Source organism: Chinchilla lanigera, unplaced genomic scaffold, assembly GCF_000276665.1.
Source record: "Chinchilla lanigera isolate Chin_1 unplaced genomic scaffold, ChiLan1.0 scaffold00015, whole genome shotgun sequence".
In the NCBI taxonomy this organism is placed as follows: domain Eukaryota; kingdom Metazoa; phylum Chordata; class Mammalia; order Rodentia; family Chinchillidae; genus Chinchilla; species Chinchilla lanigera.
Genome location: NW_004955416.1, coordinates 3,919,123 through 3,939,124, shown reverse-complemented (window position 1 = coordinate 3,939,124; position 20,002 = coordinate 3,919,123). Strand labels below are relative to the sequence as shown.

Below are 20,002 nucleotides of genomic sequence, written 5' to 3'. Positions count from 1 at the left end.
CAAATGTGGCATTAAAAAAAAAAAAAAAGCAAAGGTATTTAGAAGTGAGGCTATTGATAGCACTTCCTTCCATTCCACTGATGAAGAGCTACCACTGGGGCTGGCTAATAGAAATCCAATTTACAAGGCTCTGCTCATCTGAGTGCCTTTCAAGATGCACAGGACTGGTAATCCTTCAGATTTGCAAACAAGTGCCTGCTCTTCTAGGACAGAACTCCTGTTATTTCAGTTCTGGGCAGTAGGAAGTCATCTCAGGATGGTCACCTTGAAGAAGTGTGGATGGTGATGAGGAGGGTTCCTACTTGTAAGTGATCTGCTTACGGCCAGATTTCCTTGCCACTTTTTCAATCCCAGCAAAGCATCCCTGCCCATAAGCTTTTAATAGCGTGTGTATGACTAAAATACCCCCATACACACACTGAGGAAGGAACTACTTGGATATTATAAAAGTATTTGGGTAGTTTTGTTTTTCATTTGGGTAGGATTGTTTTCCTCTCAAAATGATGGGTACAACAAAATCAGACAGTCACTCTTAGCACCTGTGTCATCTACTGCTCCCTGTATGGCAAGCTGGTGTCATATTAAATGTGTCACTGGTGTTAGGACACAACCAGCAAGTATATGTCCAAGTGCATTCACAGCATTATATACCACTGAGCTGTACCTGTACATCCACCAAGGTCTACTTTTCACTGACATGTGCCAATATACTCATGATTGGTGTGTTCTCTTTTTTAAATATATACTGTACTTCTCAATTCTTAGAAGGGGCTAAGAGTTGAATATTTCTGAGGCTTTGACACTCCATATATTAAGAGGTATTTACAGAATAACAAAAACCTTTCACCTTTTGGCCTTTCTATGAAAAATTTACTGAATGCCTAATATATTTAATATTCAGTAGCATGTGAGAATAATTTTTATGCAACTCTGATAGTTAGAAAGATAGATAACTCAATTATTAGATCATCTATCAAAATACTCAGATGTATAAGAGGCTACTAAAAAGATTGATGACTGAGAAAGTCCACTGATTCTCTAGCCATCATATTCATGCATTTGGCCAGACAACATTTTTCGCTGCCTTCACAAGCAAGCTTCATTACCCATGACTCCACTGAAAAGAGTTTATTATGAGGCTGCCATCTTGGCAAGACTATTATTTAGATGATAAATGTTGAGGGGGAAAAAGTATGTCTACTTTTTCTTTTTTTTTAAAATAAAAGATGAGCTGTTCTGACAGATAAAACAAACAGTATCTACATTTCTAATTAACTTAAATTTGGCAGATACAAATATAGGTCAGTTAAAGCTATGATGTTATCTTCTGTCTGAATTTTACCCTTAATTTGTAAAATGTAAATTAACTAATTAGAAGAAAAACAGCATGATTAGTGACAAAATGCTTCAGCTGGGTCTTTGCTTCCTGACATTTATGATCAACTATAATGAATTATTGCTTTTAAAAATAATTGATAGAATTTCTTCTCACTACAGTCAAAGAAATTTTACTATGAACTTGTAAAAAAGAAAGCCAGGAAGCTGGCAAAAGAGAAGAACTTTGTCATATACTTTCTGAGGAGAAGATGTAGACAAAATGCTATACTATCAGACACAGTTGGGTTAATTTTTCCTTTGTACCTATGGGTGGATTTGGAGGAAAGACACTGTCACTAACAAAACCAGCTAAAAGACTGTCCTGTATCAGAAAAAGTGCCTGTAACTGGGCTGGAGTATAATTTATGTGGAGCTGCTGTATATTCAAGCAATCAGTAGGGACAGAGCTAAGTGTGGGGAGACACTGTTAGAGAATGGTTGGAAAAAAGACTTGGCCACTTAAGTTTCAGCAGGAAACCTGTCATTGTTATGTAAAATTAACCCATGTAATAGTTAAGAAAAAAGAGATTTTCAACTACTCCTGTGTAAAGACTCCACACTGAGAAATACAGCTACAATGTCGGAAGCAAATGTCATTAAAAACTACATACAATCCTGAAAGGTAAGGTGTGCAGGGTGGCCACATCTTGGCACAATGGAGTGTGTGTCACCAGGAATACGACAGGCAGAGCAGAATGGGGACCGTCAATTCTCACGGCACGCAAACTTAGAGGTCTAATCTGAAAGAGGAATACTAGGGAAATCGGAGCTGCGGTCTTGCTGTAAGGCAGGAAGAAGTTGAACTTGCACTGTGGGTTGTGGGCACTGGCTTTCTGGGACATGACAATATTTGAAATGATTGTGAAAATACAAAAAAGATTTAAATAAAATCAATGATATTCAGGGTGTTACTGTGAAGTGCAGTGATTATGCAAAACAGGTGAGGAGCTAAAACAATTAAGTACTTCAAAATTTTACTCCTAATTTTAGCTATGCCACTAAAATACCTACCCTGGACAAAAGTATCTTAATTTCCTTTAGCAGTTACCACATTTGGAGCCAATCTGACTGAAATACTTGAATACTCTTTTTTTTGCAGTGTTAAAACAAATACACAAAATTTTCCACACTTTGCAAAGTACAATCTAAATGCTTGGAAAATATAATTGCACATATTTTATATTGACTATTTCTGGACATGGCAAAAATATTTTTCTGCATAGCTCCTTAAGATTAAAAAAATTTTATGAAAGTATTTTTGCTTATGTTTTATAGTTTAGAAAATCATTAATAGTAAATATTTTTACTTCTCATCCTCATATTACTGTGATATTGAATTAGAAATAATATGAGTAACCAATAAAAACTTTACCTCACAGTATAGAAATCTAACATAAACATCACATTCATACATGACAGAAGCGTGCACAGAACTTGGGCCTCCTTTTAAGCCTTCAGCTTTTTAGCACATGGCATAACTGCAAAGCAATTACTTCAAAAGTTACCTAAGATTTACTTCTGTGTACATTAATCTTGCACATTACAGGCAATCCTCAAACATCTGAACTCCAATAAATGGGTTTCTATCACAAAGATAAAGACTATACAACATATAGTATAGAGACCCCATTTGTTTAGTTTTTTCTTGCTAGCTGTTAACAACCTCCATTCACATTTATCACTTTGAGAAATTAATTTTTTTAATTAAAAGCATTAATAGTTCTAAGATATGTTGTAAGTTTGACAGTAACAAGGAAAAGAAAGGCTAGAGAAAGCTAAGAAGTACTCATTTAAATCCATTTAAACCCTTTACTATTTCTGCACTGAAGACAGCATTTCAGGTTTGAGGCATGTGTTATCTCTGAAGGAGGAGAAAGGCACAAAAATGCACTGAGTGTCAGGTATTCGGACCAAACCTGAGTCCCTCAGTGTTGCAGGAAGGTCAGATCCCTTCAGCATTGTACTGTTGTGTCAAAATACGTCAACAACCCATCACACTGCAGGAAGAAGAATGACCTTTCAGTTCTTTATGTTTGGGCTGCCAATGGAGCTTTGGACGTGGGGTATGCATGAATGGTTTTCCTAGCTGCTTGACAAATGCAACTCCCAAGGTTTCTTTCAAGTGTGATTGTTAAAAGCAATCCTTTTAACAATCTTGCATTTCGGTATGACTTTCTAAACACAACTAACTCCTGGTGGGAAGTGATGTGAGGTTAACTACCACAAACAGTGAGATTCAGTGCAATGGAACTAACACTGCTGTAAATGTTCAAATGCCAGAGATTTAGGCTGAGTCACTAAATTTAAAAATAATTTTACTTGCTATAAGAGTCAGAAATTTTACTAATCAGTTCTCCAAACTTTATTGCAGATGTTAAGTTATGGCTATTTCCATCACCTGGAATGCTATCCTATAGCCCAGGTTGCCTTTGGAGTTCTCTAAACATCTCCACTGAAGTTACTGCTAACCAATATTTAAATAACATTATCATTCTTCCTGCCACCAATATTAAACCCTCAAAGTTGTCTTTGTTCCATACTCCCAAGTGCAACATTTTTACTGATGTTTTATTGCACACTGTCAATATTTGCCAAATTCTGTAAATTCTGTCTTTATAATCTCTTTATGTTTACATGGTCCCCTTCCATTTCTACTACCATCACTATAACTTGGGCACTAATGATTTATTTCAATATGGATGACTGTAAGAGCAACAGTACTGGTGTACTGAACTTTTTATTTCTGTCCACCCCTGGCACTCTACGAGAATCCCCACCCGGAAGTCTGGTCCTGAAAATGCAACACTTCTACTTAAAAAAAGCAAAAAACAAAACTCTTCTGGATTTCTATCTCTGTAACTTTGACCTAGGCTTTTAATCTTTTCATGCTTCAACTTTCTCATATAAAATGGGGATAAAATGTTAGTAGATATATTATGGTAAGATGTAAGCAGATTAAAGACAATAATACATGTAAATGTTTAAGCCACTGCCTTCAACATGCTAGTACTCAATGTTGTATGTACATATCTTGTCTCCCTATTAAATTGAATTAAATTCCTCAAAGGCAAGATTAGGTTTTGTTCATCTTTGTAGTCTCTGAAATGCATTAAATGTTGTCTCTATATAAAAGGAACTTAGTAACATCTACTGAATTTGATCATATATCTATGCTACTACTACTAGTAGACCAGTCTGTCAGAATTTGTTGCATTAGCAATTTGTGGTGCTGAAATATTTATTTCACCTAAAACAGTGAAAGGTGACTGGGACTGATCAGATACTATAGTCTACTGCTGAGTTCAACATGGCCTTACATAGCCGGCCTGTTAGTTCACAACGGATGGCTTCATTTTCATCACCTTCATAATCAATACAGCATACTCTTAAAATTATCATAGCTGAAGCTAGCAAGGATGATTAAGATATTCTCCTATTCATATTAGTTGATCAATTTTATGAATTCTAAAAAAAAACCCTTTACTGAATAAAAGGATTTTGCCTTAACTTATAATTTATAATCATTAGAATAAGATACTTTGGATGCTGGAAGACTTCACTTAAAATGGACATAGTGGTGGTGAGCACAGAGGCCGGCAGCAGATGAGAAAGTAATGGCAAGAAGGAATAAAAAGAGAACCAAGAGATTAGCAAGATAACTTGCTCATAGAAACCTGTGTAAGAAGGAAAAGAAGGACAAAACCCGAGCAATGTCTGTGTCAGGTATTCAGGTGGGAAAGGGAGTAAAGCAGGGATGCAATTCACAGGAATTATAAGACAGACTATACGTGTGCAAGCAAAAGAGCAAGGGAAGTACCAACGAGTATGACTAGCTTGTGTTAAAAGGAAAAGGAAATTCAAAGGACAAATTTAAATTTTATAGGAATATGGCAATGGTAAACATCCTGTTTATTCATTTCTAGCTGACTCTGGAAATCATATTCTGGTATGAAATAGACTTCATACAGATTTCTCCTTTATGAGAATATGAGGCATGCAAATTGCATGCCTGCCTTGCTTTCACATGCCACATATGTGCACGGGAAAGAACAAGGTCAAACCAAAGCAAAACAGCTTCATAATCGAATGTCACCATCTCATAGATTACTCAATACTGAGGTTTAATAATATTTGTTTATGATAACATGAAATTTATAAATTAAAAGGCATAAATAAGGTGATCACGTTAATGTTGAACAAGACAAACTCACTTATAATCTACTAAGCTGTGAGAGAGTCCTACTTGAGAGGATTTAGCCTCCCCTGGAAAGAACCAAAACAAACAAATAAATAAAATGGATCACACAACAGTTTATAAACACTGGACGTCAAGCAATAAAGGACTGTGCTCTGTGAAGGAAGCGAAACATGAGATGAGCCCTTTCGCTACCTCAGCTTTCCACCTGAAGAAATCTGCAGGCTGTGCTGCACAGAGCCCAGGCGAAGCCCAGTGGTCTCACTGGATGAAGAGCTGCAGCTTGGAGATGGGGAAGAGTGAGGCCTTTAGAGTCCACTGGACAGAATACCAACAGCAAAGAGCTATGCAGAATTCCAAAGGCTTGAGTCTTCCTCATATACACAGCAGAATACTGACCAGTGCATACATGTCAGCATACACAGTAGTCCTCCCCTGCTCAGTCTTCAGGGGACACATTCCAAGATACCCAGGGCATGCCTGAAACTAAGGGTACTACTGAACCTTACATGTACTGTGCGCTTTTCCTTATTCCTTGTGGTACTGCCACACAGAACCAGGATAACCTGGCCTTTCATGTTTTGTGCCTTGGTGCCTCCCTTGCATCATTACTCTTGTGCTTTGTGATCATTATTAAGTAAAATGAAAGTTACCTAAGGGGCTGGGGATTTAGCTCAGCGGCAAAGCACCTGCCTGGCAAGCGCAAGGTCGTGAGCTCGGTTCCCGGTACTGGAAAAAAACCAAAAAAAAAAAAAAAAGAAAGAAAGTTACTTGAACACAGACCCTAAGATACAATGATAGCTGCTCTGAGTCCCTAAGGTGGCAGCTAACTGACCAATGGGCAGGTAGTGTATATAGCGTGAATATGCTGGCAAAGAGATGATTCACACTCTGGGCCAGGTAAAGGAGGGTAGACTTCATCATGCCACTCAGAACGGTGGGCTGCCATGCAGCCCATATAAAACTTATGAAATGATTCTTTCTGGTATTCTCCATTTAGTATTTTTTATCCTATGGGTAACTTAAAAAACAGACAGCAAAACCATGGAAAAGACAAAACTACTGTATCAATTTAACCTACTTGATACGTATAGGATATTCCACTCAGCAAAGGTAGAATGAATCTTCTTTTTCAGTACACACAGAAAAGATAATTACAGTCTGGGCCATAAAACAAATCTCAATAAATTTATTTTCTTTTTTATTTTTTGGTACCGGAAATCAAACTCAGGACCTTGCACTTGTCAGGCAGGTGCTGTGCTGCTAAGCTATGTCCCTGCCCCTTCAATAAATTTAAAAGGATTCAATTTTACTGTCTGATCACAATGGAATTAAATTACTATAAGCTAATAACACAAAGCCATATGGAGTTTTCCAAATGTCTGGAAACAAAATAGTACACTTATCAAAGCTGGAGTGCTTTGCTTATGTTCAAAAGACCTTGGGTTTGATCCCCAGTACTGGGGAAGGTGGGGTGTGAAAAGTTAGTCTGTGGGCCAAAAGGAAAGTCAAAAGAGTAGAAAGTATATGGAACAAAAAGCAAATGAAAACATGACACGATAAAAATAGCAAGATGCAGCTACAAGAGTACTTAGAGGTTAAATTATAGCACTGAAAAGTCTACATTTAAAAAAAATGGTTTCAACTCAGTAATCTCAGCCTTTCACTTTAGAAAACACAAGAGAAAATAAAGCTGAAATTATGAATAATAATGTAAAATGAAAACTAGTGAAATAAGAAATAATTTTCCACAGGTTTTCGTTCAACCTTCAGTACTGAAAATCACCATAATTTACCATAATACTTTTTAAAAACTTGTATGATCTTATCAGATGCAGAAAAAACATTTTCAATAGATAAATAATGAAAACAAGGCTGATTCTTTTAGTTTTTTTGTTTTTGTTTTTTCCAGTACCAGGAACTGAACTCATGACCTTGCGCTTGCCAGACAGTTGCCGTGCTGCTGAGCTAAATCCCCAGCCCCAAAGCTGATTCTTTTAGAAGTCAAATAAAACTACATAAAACTAGGCATATTATTAAATCTGGAAGACATGACTATCAATATCAGGAATGAGAAAGACAATATCACAACGTATTACACAGATATTAAAAAAATAATAAAGGAATATTTTGAACAAATTTATTGAAGGACATTCCAGAACTTAGATAAAAGGGTACATTGTTTGAAAGATAAAGTATCAAAGTTCATGAATGAAAAAAAAACTAATAAAAACTCTAATAAAAAATCAGTTTTGTAGCTAAAAACCTAACAACAACAAAATACTATAGGCCCATGTTTTAACTGGGGAATTCTACCAAAATTTAAAAAAGAAATAATAAATCTGCACAAATTTTTTTAGAAAATTAATGAGGAGGAATACCTTCCAATTCATACTGTGAGACCAACAACACTTAAAATACCAAACCAGACCAAAAAATGTAGAAAGAAAAATAAACTATAGATCTTTGCTGCTCATGAACATTGATATAAAATTCTGAATGAATTTTATCAAATCAAACTCAACAAAATATAAAAGTATATTGGTGCATGACAATGTAGTTTATTCCAGGAATGCCAGGTTGTCATGACATTCCAAACTCAATCATTAGCTGAGCCTGGTAGCACATACCTGTAATCCCAGCATTCTGGAAAGCTGAGACTGGAGGTTGCAATTCAGAGCTCAGCCTGGGCAAGTTGGCAAGACCTTGCCTCAAAATTAAAAGTAAAAATGCACTGGAGATGTAGCTCAGTCTAAATATTCTGGTTTAATCCCAAGTATTGAAAAAGATCAATCATCATAATTTATGATTTTTAAAAACTCAAGATCATCTTATCAGATGCAGAAAAAGCATTTGATAAAATTCAAGATATATTTCTTGATTAAAAATTCTTAGTAAATTAGGAATAGAACAGAGTTTCATCAACCTGATAGAAAACATTTTTATAAATTTCCTTTTTTTTTTATGGTACTGAGAATACCAGGACCTTACGTTTGCCAGGCAGGTGCTGTACCACTGAGCTATATTCCTGACCTCATCAACCTGATAAAGGGCAACAAAAAGAACCCTAGTTCATATATTCTCTCTCTCTCTCTCTCTCTCTCTCTCTCTGTCTCCCTGATACAACATCACAGCATGGTCCACAAGAGAAAAAAAATCAATAAATTGGACCTCACAAAAAATAAAAATTCTGATCTTTCAAAGAGAGTTAAGTGGATTAAAGGCCAGCCATAAACCAGAAGAAAATATCTGCAAATCACATATTTCACAAAGAACTTATATCCAGCACTTTAAAACCCTAAATACCCACCAACACTCAATAGAAGAATGCACCTCACTTACAATGAGGCAAAGATTTGAGGCACTTATCGAAAGAAGACAAATAGGTAGTAGATAAGAGTATAAAAAGATACTTTGTATAACTTACTGTTACAGAAATGCAAATTAAAATCACACGGAGACACTTTTACAGAACTACTGGAGAGACTGAAGAACCAAGGGATAGGAAGGCTAGAAGGAACTCGAGCCGTCAGAAACCACTGGGGGAATGTGTCGCAGTACAGTCACTTGGGAATAGTTCATTTCATCAAAAGGTAAAAACATTTATCATTTACCTCAACCATTTCATTCCCAGTATTTACTCCAGAGTAATGAAACCACATAAAGGTATTATAAAACTGTTCATAGCAGCTTTATTAGTAATAGCCAGAGCTACAAACTTCTCAATAAATAAGTGAATGGATAAAAAAAAGTAGTACAGCCATGTAATTAAATACACTCAGCAATAAAAAGGAATGATATATTTGACAATATTCATGCAAATTAATGAAATAATTGTGTTATGGGGAAAAAAAAGACCAGACAAGCCAGGCATGATGGTACTAACTGTAACCCAAGCAATCTGGGAGGCTGAGGCAGAAGGATCGATCACAAGTTTGAGTCTGGCCTGCACAACTCAGCAACTCTCAGACTTGCCTCAAAATAAAAAATAGAAAGGGCTGGATTTATAGGTCAGCGTGAGGCGCTAGGTGCAATCCATAGTATTGGAAATAAAAAGGCCAAGCAAAAAGGACACATGCTATATGACCCCACGTATATAAAATACTAGAAAAATGCTGGAAAATGCAAACAAATCAATAGGTAACACAGGTAGATTGGGGCACTGCTTGGCACAGTGACAGCTGAAGGAGTTGGCAGAAAGATTATGCAAGAGCACAAGGGTGGAAGGTGAGCTTAGCATCTCTATCACGGAGATAGTGTTATGGGATTAAATTTATCAATTTAATTGCAGGTATGAGTATGGTGGCTCATACCTGCAATCTCAGCACTGTGGGAGGCTGAGGCAGGAGGATCACAAGACTTAGCAAAACCCTATCTCAAAATAAAAAGTGGACTGGTAATGTAGCTTGGTGCAGAGGTTCTGGGTTCAATCCTCAGCACAAAAAAAAAAAACAAAAACCCACAAAACTTTATCAAATAGCATACTTTAAATATGGACAGCTTATTATATACCAATTATATTATAATAAAACTTAAAAATATTTTTGAATATTAAAAGATATTTTACAGCAAAATACCATTAGACTAAAACATGAACTACATTTAAAATTTTAAAATATGTATTTTTCTTCCCATTCTTTTCTTCCTTCCTGCCTCTCCCCTTCACCTTTCTTCCCTTACTTTTTGCCTCCCCCTCCCCTCCCCTCCCCTCCCCTTCCTTCCCCTCCTCTCCTTCTGCTTTCTGGTGCTGAGGATTGAACCGAGGACCTTATGCATGCTAGGCAAACATTGTAACTGAGCTACATCCCTCGGGAAAAAACCATGTGCTTCTTAATGCTCAAATATTGTTCAGTCTACTTATCTTCTGTATTCAGACTGATCTTTAGACAATCCAGTCAGATTTAATGTCTACACTACATTAAAGAGCTGAGAAATAACACAATAGTACAGCACTTGCCTAGCATGTGCAAGGCCCTGGGTTCAATCCCCAGTACTGGGGGAAAAATTTCTTGCACTTCCAGAGCAAAAGCAAACCAGGAGGTGTTATAATTTCAGACTTCCAACATGGTACTGGCACAAAAACAGACATGTTGGCCAGTGGAACAGAACAGAGGATGCAAAATCTTCCTCAAGCACTTGCAGCCATCTGATTTTTGACAAAAGCCTACATGGGAGCAAAGATAACCTTTTTAACAAATGGTGCTGGGAAAACTGTTATCAACATGCAGAAGAATAAATCTTGATCCATATCTCTCACCCTACATGAAAATCAAATCAAAATGGATCATCCCACATATAAAAACAGAAACAATGAATGTGATGGAAGAAAAAAATTGGTAAAACTCTTGAAGATACCGGAATAGGCAAGGACTTCCTGACCAGAACCCCAACTGTACAAGAAAAAAAAACATCACTTATAAAAAGCCCTGAGTCTGTGGATTTCAAATCCAACAATTCAGGGGCTATCATATTCCTAGTACAGGGGTATGCATGACAGGTTTATATACTGACCTCAGAGACTCACATTTTGAATACCTGAATAAGGCTCTTAAGAGAAAAAGAAAACATCTGGCCATTCTGTACAACCACATATGAATGAATGTCTAAACCTCTGATGCTGGAAAGGCTTTTGTCTTTAGTTCAACCAACCCACTCACCGACAAAGCGGTGTGCTGTGCAGATTTCACACCAGGAACGACATGCAGCTGTATGGTAGAGAAGGAAAGGAACAGGTGGGCGAGTCGAGAGGATGACTTGGTTTCGGTGGTTCCTTGGCAATGTGCCGGCCCAGTTTCCACCGTCAACTCTTCAAATGCAGAGGTGGCAATTTGTTGGACTAACTGCCCAAAAAGGTTTGCTGACTTGAGCCAGTAGTCTTTACTAGAGAAATTTTTTATTCATCAAGACTTTTTGGAAGAAGGCTAGGAACACAGGCAAGCTATTAAGCCAAGGATAGGTGAAGAAGCTGGCTTCACTGTTACATGCAGAGTAGCAACTTTTGTGCTCAAGACAAAGCAAAAACTCTCAACATCTAGCCCTCACACACCAATTAAACTAGTTCTCCAAGGCTGAGGGCCACACAGATATTTTTAAATCATTCCCCCATGTCACTTCAGTGCAGAGTGAAGTTTAAGAATCACTGCCCTAGACTCCAAGTTGTACCATCACTTCCAACCTGATCTCCATGATTCCAGGACTAGTCTCACAAATGAACTCTACCCATGGGTCCCGGCTCACTTCTCTTTCATTCTTTCCTCTCTCTCGGTATGATGTAGACAGTGTGTTTCCACTCCTACCATGGCCATTCGATCCTGTTCTTGTTGATTTGGTTGGGGGGAAGAGTTCTGAACCATGTATGACTCAAGTTAACTTTATCGACCATAGTCTTAAGTGAAATAAATTGCACACATGTTTAAATACCACATTGTTTCTCCAGAGTGAGACGCCTAAAGTATAAATAAGGACCAAATGTATAACAGATGCGGGGAAACGGGAAGGAAATGTTCAGATGGGAAGGGGAGCTAGGATGGGAGGAAAGGAAAGGAAGGAAGGGACAAGGAAAAAAAGAACAGAAGGAAAAAATGGAAGCAAAGAGGAGGGGAAAAGGCGTTGAAGGGAGGGGAGGAGAATGGGGGGAAAAGCAAGCTATATCATGTATGGGTACAAATTCCTTACGAAGAATGTTATTGTATCTAAAATGTACCAATAAAACTTTAAAAAGAAAAAAATTAACTCTCACAGTAGCAGGTCACAGGAAGAGGCATCTTTTCAACAATTCTTTGGTCCACTCCAATTGCAAAACTGGTCAGTACGCCTCCTTCACAAAATGCTTAAAGACAGTGATCAGAGAGACGTCTTCTGAGCCTGAGAAACTAATTCACTGACATTTCCTTTAAGTCTAGGGGTTATTGTTTTCCTTTTAATCCTTTCATTTAACTCACCCCAGTTTCCCAACAACCATCTCTTCATTGCAAATATCACTAGAAAGGCCTAAGTCAGCCTTGCCACTTTTTGTGCAGTTTTGCATCTAAAGTCATCATTGAAAACAATCAGCCTTGTTATTTACCTTCCAGATATACAAAAAATGGTACTTCACCATTATAAGGAATTTTTTAATAAAAGTACTGAATATCTTTTTAATAAAAGTACTGAATATTTTAATAAAAGTACTGAAAACTTTTCCCTCATGCACATCAACTGCTGTGAGCTTACTCTAGCTAATAACAGTGTCAAGAATTAGTCTGGGACAAGGGGATATCAATGTCTCACAACTAACTCCACTATGAGATGGGAAAGCAAATTGTTATATTTTACCTTTACAGAAGTCCTCTCCAGTACACTTGTTAATTATTAGTCGATCTGCGTCTTGTTGCTGATGACTACTTGTTAGTTTGCAGCAGCAGTGCCTTGCAAGCTGGTGTAATTGAAGGTTTGCAAGAGCATCCACTGCTGAGGCACATACTCCAACTTTAGGACAGATGTGATCAGCCTTGTTTTTAACAAGACTGAAATAACTGGAAATCTGTGATTTGGCTAATTGCAGGCCTCCTGAAAGTATCTTAATACAGGAAAAACTTTGACCATCCTCTGAAAATTATCTTCCTTAACTCTTAGCTGTTTGGCAGTTCCGTTCTAAATGCTCGGCTCGCAGGTTATCACAGACCAGAGAAAGCAATCACTAAACCATTCAGTAAATAACTGATCTTTAAAAAATACTTAGAGGTAAGACATGAAGTCAAATCAATTCTGTGGCAGAAGGTATTAGCTTAGCACTGCCTCTAGGAAAGCAGACTCTCTGGAGCCACAGATTCAAAAATCTGACAGATGGCATGCAGCTCTTAATCTTTCTGGTAGTACAGAAATACGATCAAGGCCATCATTTCCCTGGTGCTCATCACCCCTCATCCTTACACCACTACAAGAAATGACTTTGGAAGTACACAGCTTGCTTCTTTTTGTAACACAAAAAACCCCAAAAACAACAACAAAAGAAATCCTATAAATTTGAAAAGCCTAGTTTCTTAGAAAAAGTAGTCACTTTTCTCAGTGTTCTTACAGTGGGATTCCCAAAGGAAAGAAAATGGCTCTTTTAAGGCTCAATGTCATCATACTTTATATAATCCTTAATAACAGTTTCAAAATATTATTGCCTGATAAACATTAGTAAATTCATTCATACAATCATTCACTCAATAAATATGTACTGATCAGCTACTATATGCCAGGGTTTTTTTTCCCTACTTCTGGGCATTCAATGATGGATAAAACAAATAGTATGAAACTCAATGGAGGGTGAAATTATGAAAACAACACACAAGGAGCACCAAATCCAATCTTGGAACACAGAAGTTTCCCAAAGAAGTGTCCGTCACATTAAGTGGTCTAGTTAGCTAAGTTACTTATCTGGCAAAGAAAGCCATTAAAAATGTTTAATCCTAAGACTTCTAAATTTCATCAGACGATGCTCTATATAGTAAAGAACAACAGAGCAGAATTGATGCTTATAGACTGCTAGGTAATAGGAAGTCCTTTATATGGACTGAACAACTGAGCTTCACGATGACAGGGCAAGCGTGGTATTATTAAGCTCATTTTATTGAAGAGAAAACAAGGGCTTAGGGAGGCTAAGCAAACTTCCTCCAGTCATAGGACCAGAAAGTAGCATGACCTGGATTCACACCCCATATCGCTTCCATTACTTTAAGGATCACTAAATTGAAAACTCATACTCAAACAAAACTTTACCTCATTCTTTCCAGCTGGTAAGCACACCCCTCCTTAGGGAGGTGCATCTACAGAGTGCACATGGGTCTTCAGTAAACACGACTGACGACCATGTGCCTGATTGTCCCTTGACGCGTTCCAGGGAGGGGCTAAACTTGTTGTGATTTCCATATTTTGATCACTAGTTGTTGGGCAGTACTCTTTATGTGCTTTGTAGCATTTGGTTCTCAGTATTTTTTATACCAAATTAAAATTTTATTTTTAAAATTAAGTTTATTGGTACATTTTAGATCTACATAATGATCATATTCATCATAGAGAATTTGTATCTGTACATGATATAATTTGATCCTTTTTTTCCCCATTCCCCTCCCCTCCCTTCAAATTCCCTTCCCCTCATTTAAGAAAGCTTTGTTTCCATTTTTTTTCTCCTTTCTCATTTTTTTTCTTTTCCCTTCCTTCCTTTTCCACTCCCCTCTCCCATGTTTCCCTTCCCCTCACCTCAGACTCTTTCTCTTTGACTTTTTCTATCACACTGGAATAAGAACAGTCAACATTTTCTTCTTATTTCACAGTATCTATCATATATTTTCGTCCTTATTTACACTTTTGGCTTCTCACACCAGAGAAATAATATGGTATTTTTACGTGTGTCTAATTTATTTCAATTAAGAATATGGTCTCAAGGTGCATGTGATTTTTTTATACAATGGAGTACTACTCTGCCATGAAGAAGGGTAAGTTTGATACATTTTTCAGTATTTTTATTGAAACTCTTTTTCCAATTACCAAAAGTAACCACAGAGTGTCTTTTGCTTCTTTGAAAGGCCCTATATCAGAGCCCACGTGTATAAACTGGCCTTAAATTGCAGAATTGGTTCCTCCTCTGTCTGTCATCGCCTTGATAAAAATATAGCAGCTAATATAGGTCAAATAACTCATTTTCTGATTAGGTAAATAGAGCAAGAAGGCTATATGTGTTGATTTTATAAGAAAATATTTTTTCTAGCAGCTTGATACAATTTAGAGCTCTTTGTTCCAGGCTGCTTCTCAGAGGCACTCTATGTCTTCTAGCTCTGTAAGAGAAAGTCCAGTTTTGAGAAATTATGTACTCCTTTAGTCATACGCACGATGGGGGTTTGCATGTAGCAAAGGCACTTCAGGTATTATCATCAGTATATCTGATTTTGGAATGGAGACACCACTGCACAAGTTTAAATTTTTTTCAAAGCAAATTAAGCCAGGGTAAGTTTCTGAAGTTTTGATAACAAAGCAAAGAAGAATACACTACACAAAAAAACTTGCAAAAAGCACCATATAAAAGGGAGAGTTCTTTTAAAGGTTTTCACTCAAACAAGCAAATTGGTGTTTATATAAATGTTCTCAATGACATTCTTGTCACTCATTTAGATACGGGTAAGGATGAAGAGAAGCAAAACTCAAGGAGGACAGAGAGAGATACCTGAGGGCTTTACAGCTTAGTTTGGGTAGACAGGAGTGGAATGGAAATTTAAACAGAGATTGAACGCCGTAAGAAGAAAGTTATGTGGAGATCTCGGTAAAGAAAATTCCAGGCAGAAGGATTAGGCAGAGTAAGAGTCTTGAATCAGAGATAAGAAATAGCATTCAAGGAACACTAGGAAAACCAATGTGGAAGAAGAAGTCAAAGAGAAAGAGTCTGAGGCGAGGGGAGAAAATAAATAAGCTGGCAGGAAGCAGATCATGCACAGCGCCCTAAATATCACAGGGTTTTAGATTTTATTTTTAAATGTGAAGAGAAGGCTCTGAAGAGTTTTGAGCAAGAAAGTAATATAATATTGTTTTCTAAGACAGGGGTATCAACACGCACTGCAGGGCTGCAAGAGTGGATCTGAGGAGGTCAGTCTGAACACTAGAGCAACTGTCCCAGAGGTAATAACAGAGGCAAAGACAAAGCAGTTGAAGTGGCAAAAAATGACACTATTCAAGACATAGTGAGGACAGACAGAGCTGAATGAATTTGCTGATGCGTAAAACACAGGTTTCTGAATTGAGTAACTGAGTAAATGGTAGCACCATTGATTGAGCTGGGGAGGAATGAGAAATAACGAGCTTGGGAAGAATACTCGAGAGTTTAGTTTTGGACGTGTTAAATCTGAGTTACCTACTTGAGACCCAAAGGAGGCACTGTACTAAGTGGACAAATCATTCAGGGGAAACATTAGAGCTGGGGATAAAAAGTAGGAGACAGAAACAAAGAGGTGGTAGACAAATCTACAAGACCAGTGAACCCCCCCGAGACCAGCTAGGATATGAGTGTAGATTTTAAAGAAGGTGGGGTGGGGGAGATGGGCGGGCACTGAGTGCTGCAGCCTAGATACTGAGAAAAGGTGGAAGAGCCAGCTGAGGAGACAGTGTGCTGCTGGCAGTGCAGGAGGACACCCAGGGAAAAGCAACAACACAGGAGCAAGAAAATGCTTTAATACAGAGAAGGAATGAGTCCCTATATCAAAGCTGCTGGACAGTGAATAAGAATATCAATTTACTATGGAAGATACTTCTTATAGCAGAGATAGTCTAAAAATTAGGGGTTCTGCACTTATTTGTGTGGAAAATGGTTTATACAAAAGCATTATTCCACAAATATTAATTGAACTACCTTATAATAAGGTCTAATCTTTAATCTGAAAATCTGCCCCAATTAGATAACACTAGTTTTTGGGTTAGCTGGAGCCTGATTACATGAATGAAACAGCCCAACACCAACAAGGAGCTTCCTTGAAAGTCCATCTACAGGTTGGAAAGAATTCTTTCAACAGTGAAGAACTTCATCAACTGCTCTGGGAGTTCTGTTGATGCAAATATGAAGAAAGTAGGATCCCTCACTGCCACAGTGGGCTAACATCCTCTTCCATCAGAACGCCCCATCGCTGCTAAGTCCACCTTCTTATTATACCCAAATGTATATCCAAGGAACTGCACCCATGTTCCATTTTGAATTGAGGCACTATTGCCTTTTGAGACTTCTCTGCAGACATTTGGTAATGTCAGTGACTTCTGTGTACAGTATTTCCTTCTTGAATAACTGGGGCCATTTTAAATCAAGGCTGCTGTTCCCTTATCACCCAACATGCCCTACATAAATTCATGCCTATTTGGCTGGTACATATTCAAAAAATATGTTCAGGGAATGTAAATCAATAATAGTCTAAGTAAAATGTCATTAGAGTGGAAAAAGTAGAATGCAACAAAATGTTAAAATCTTACTCAAAGGAAACTGTATTAAATTATCCATCACTCAGACCCCCTCCGGCCATGACAATAATCTGTAAGTCTATCACACAGATGATTAGATTATTTAACATGGCTGTAAATGATGAGTGCTGGGAACACAGTAGTTCTCAATAAACAACTGACTTATTCTAGAATGAAGATATGTTTTGGGAACTTCTCAGTAAGCTCTGCTATCTGGGATTCAATTTGTAATTGTTTCTGAGAAAAGACTTGTCCAGTACCAAATGGGAAAAAAGACTCAGTGCATACTGATTTACTCTATCAGTATTTTTTAATCCTTTAGCAACCTAAACTTATGCAATTTGATTTTCTTGTCATTGCTTTCCCTATAAATGATGCTTTCTTTACTATTTCAAACTCATCATAAAATTGCTAAAAATCTAAAATTCCATTTGGCACATTACTGTTAATTTGAATAATGGCTGAATAAAACACAGGAAATGCTGAAGCAGCATTGATTTCTAAAACATTTTGCACTTTCCTCCTCCATCCCTGTAAAGTAAAGCTCGGATGCCACGCGCAATTACACAAGAAAATCAAGAAAGCCATTACATTCAGCATTTTGTCATGATCATTGTTACCATGGCAAAAAGTAGGCTTAGTTTAGCACAGCTGCTACGGGCGATGTCCGCCGGCCTTTTGTAAAGCTGAGCAACAATATAATACTAAATTCTGTAGCCTGTCACTACCGACCACTACCCCCACTTTAGGACGAAGCTCTTGTCTACATATCTACTTTCTCTTTCCTTAATGTTCAGGGCCAATGTCATCTCATTACTGCATTTGACTTAGGAAAACAGTTAATCTAGAAAGGGAAAAATAAATGTTCTAAGAGGGAAAAATACACGGTGTGAAAACTTACGTGTAATCTTAGAACAGGCTGAAGTTTCAACAGTTGTATTACGGATGACAACAATACCGTGCTGGAAAGAACTTGGGTTTGGGAGTGAGTCAGAGAAAAGCAGGCCCATGGTAACTAGCTGAATCCTACATTATTTTCTCCCTTTGAGTACAGTTTAGTTACCTATAAAATGGGGACAAAAATAACTTCCTTGTGAGGATTAACTGAAATAATCTCAGATCTGGGCACCCTTAACCCTTTCACAATGGCTGAGAGCCACATCTCTTTGGAGCTGTTTTCTATTGTTGTAAGCTAAATCATTTTCATCTTTCAAATCATCTGGTATTTTCCTCAGCTGAAATAATTATTTTTATGATCTGACAATAAGTACACATTTCACATCAAAGGGATAAAAATTCAGTGTTTATAATATGCATCACATCTTGTTATACATATTTTAAATGCACCAATATTATCAAAGTAATATATGAGAGTATATATAACTTTGACCTTAGACAGATATTTTTAGTTTTAAAAAATGAAGCAACATTATGAAAGCAGAGAAGTTTAAATTATCTGAAATTAATACATTAATCAAGACTATATTTATTACAAAAAAAGGCTACTAGCATTTTTACCAGCTAAACAAAATATTTTTTCTAATGAGATTTCAGCTGAGTATCGTTTATCTTAACAGAAAATAATGGGACCTTACCTATTCCAGTAGCTCCAGAACTGGTCATGCAGGTAGGCGTGGTGGCTACATTCATCACCAAATGAGGCTTTGCTTTCAATCCAGTGAATTATGTGCCCTTCTACAGCTAAGGGACAAAGCATTACTAATATATGGTGAAGAGAGGGAAGATTGAAAATTCTGAACTCTGCAGAGGCCTCTCCACGTTTCACAATAATGAGCAGAGGTTTAGCCCTCACCATCAACTCTGGATGTAATTATAAAACACGGCATGGTATACGCTCATCACAAAGAACATTCACACTGCAGTCACATTCCTTTTGTTTTCATCACATTCTCCAAGAGTCCTTTTCCTACTTCAAGACTGTGATTCTCTAACTTGACCAGGAATGTGCCACGCAAATCAGAGCAAGCCTATCTATTCAACAGAACTCTCTGAAAAATTCACAATTTAGAGAAAGGAGTTGAAAATGGCAGCTGACATTAGAAGAAGCCATACTCCATATTCATTTCTCAATTATATGGAAAACTTTTTAAGACATAAATTTCTTCTGAATCTATTATTTTCTGGTATTTACAATAATCTTTTCCAACCATTTGACCCATTTAGAAACAATACTATAAAGCTAATACACTTTGGAAACATTTTCTAATATTAACATATTTTAAAAAGGAATGGAAAAACCTTATCTCTACAAACAAATGAATAACAGAGTTTAGGAACTTACCAACTGGTACTTGTAAAATAAAGTCTGGTGTTTTGTCGTAACCCTTTGCACGGAGCTGATCTTCATCTAGAGAAAGAACAAATACTATTACTTATAACAATATCCCATTAACAAGACAGCAATATAATTGCTTTTCTTTCTTGGATATGTACAAAAGTTACTAATGTAGT

At 37.1% G+C, this 20,002-nt stretch overlaps 1 protein-coding gene across 4 annotated transcripts in view; it reads right to left on the bottom strand.

Annotated features, from left to right (window-relative positions):
- LOC102003651 (chromosome unknown open reading frame, human C15orf41) overlaps positions 1 to 20,002 on the bottom strand; it is a 208,361-nt gene that overhangs the window by 75,204 nt on the left and 113,155 nt on the right. For 3 of the 4 annotated variants that reach the window (XM_013512674.1, XM_013512675.1, XM_005381186.2), the window contains exons 9-10: positions 19,833 to 19,898; positions 19,126 to 19,231 (exon numbers count right to left, since the gene is read on the bottom strand). In XM_013512674.1, the coding sequence (XP_013368128.1) occupies positions 19,126 to 19,231; positions 19,833 to 19,898 (172 nt within the window). Of the gene's footprint in view, positions 1 to 15,044; positions 15,373 to 19,125; positions 19,232 to 19,832; positions 19,899 to 20,002 lie in introns of those variants that run through there. The other variant, XM_013512676.1, reaches the window with a different exon arrangement.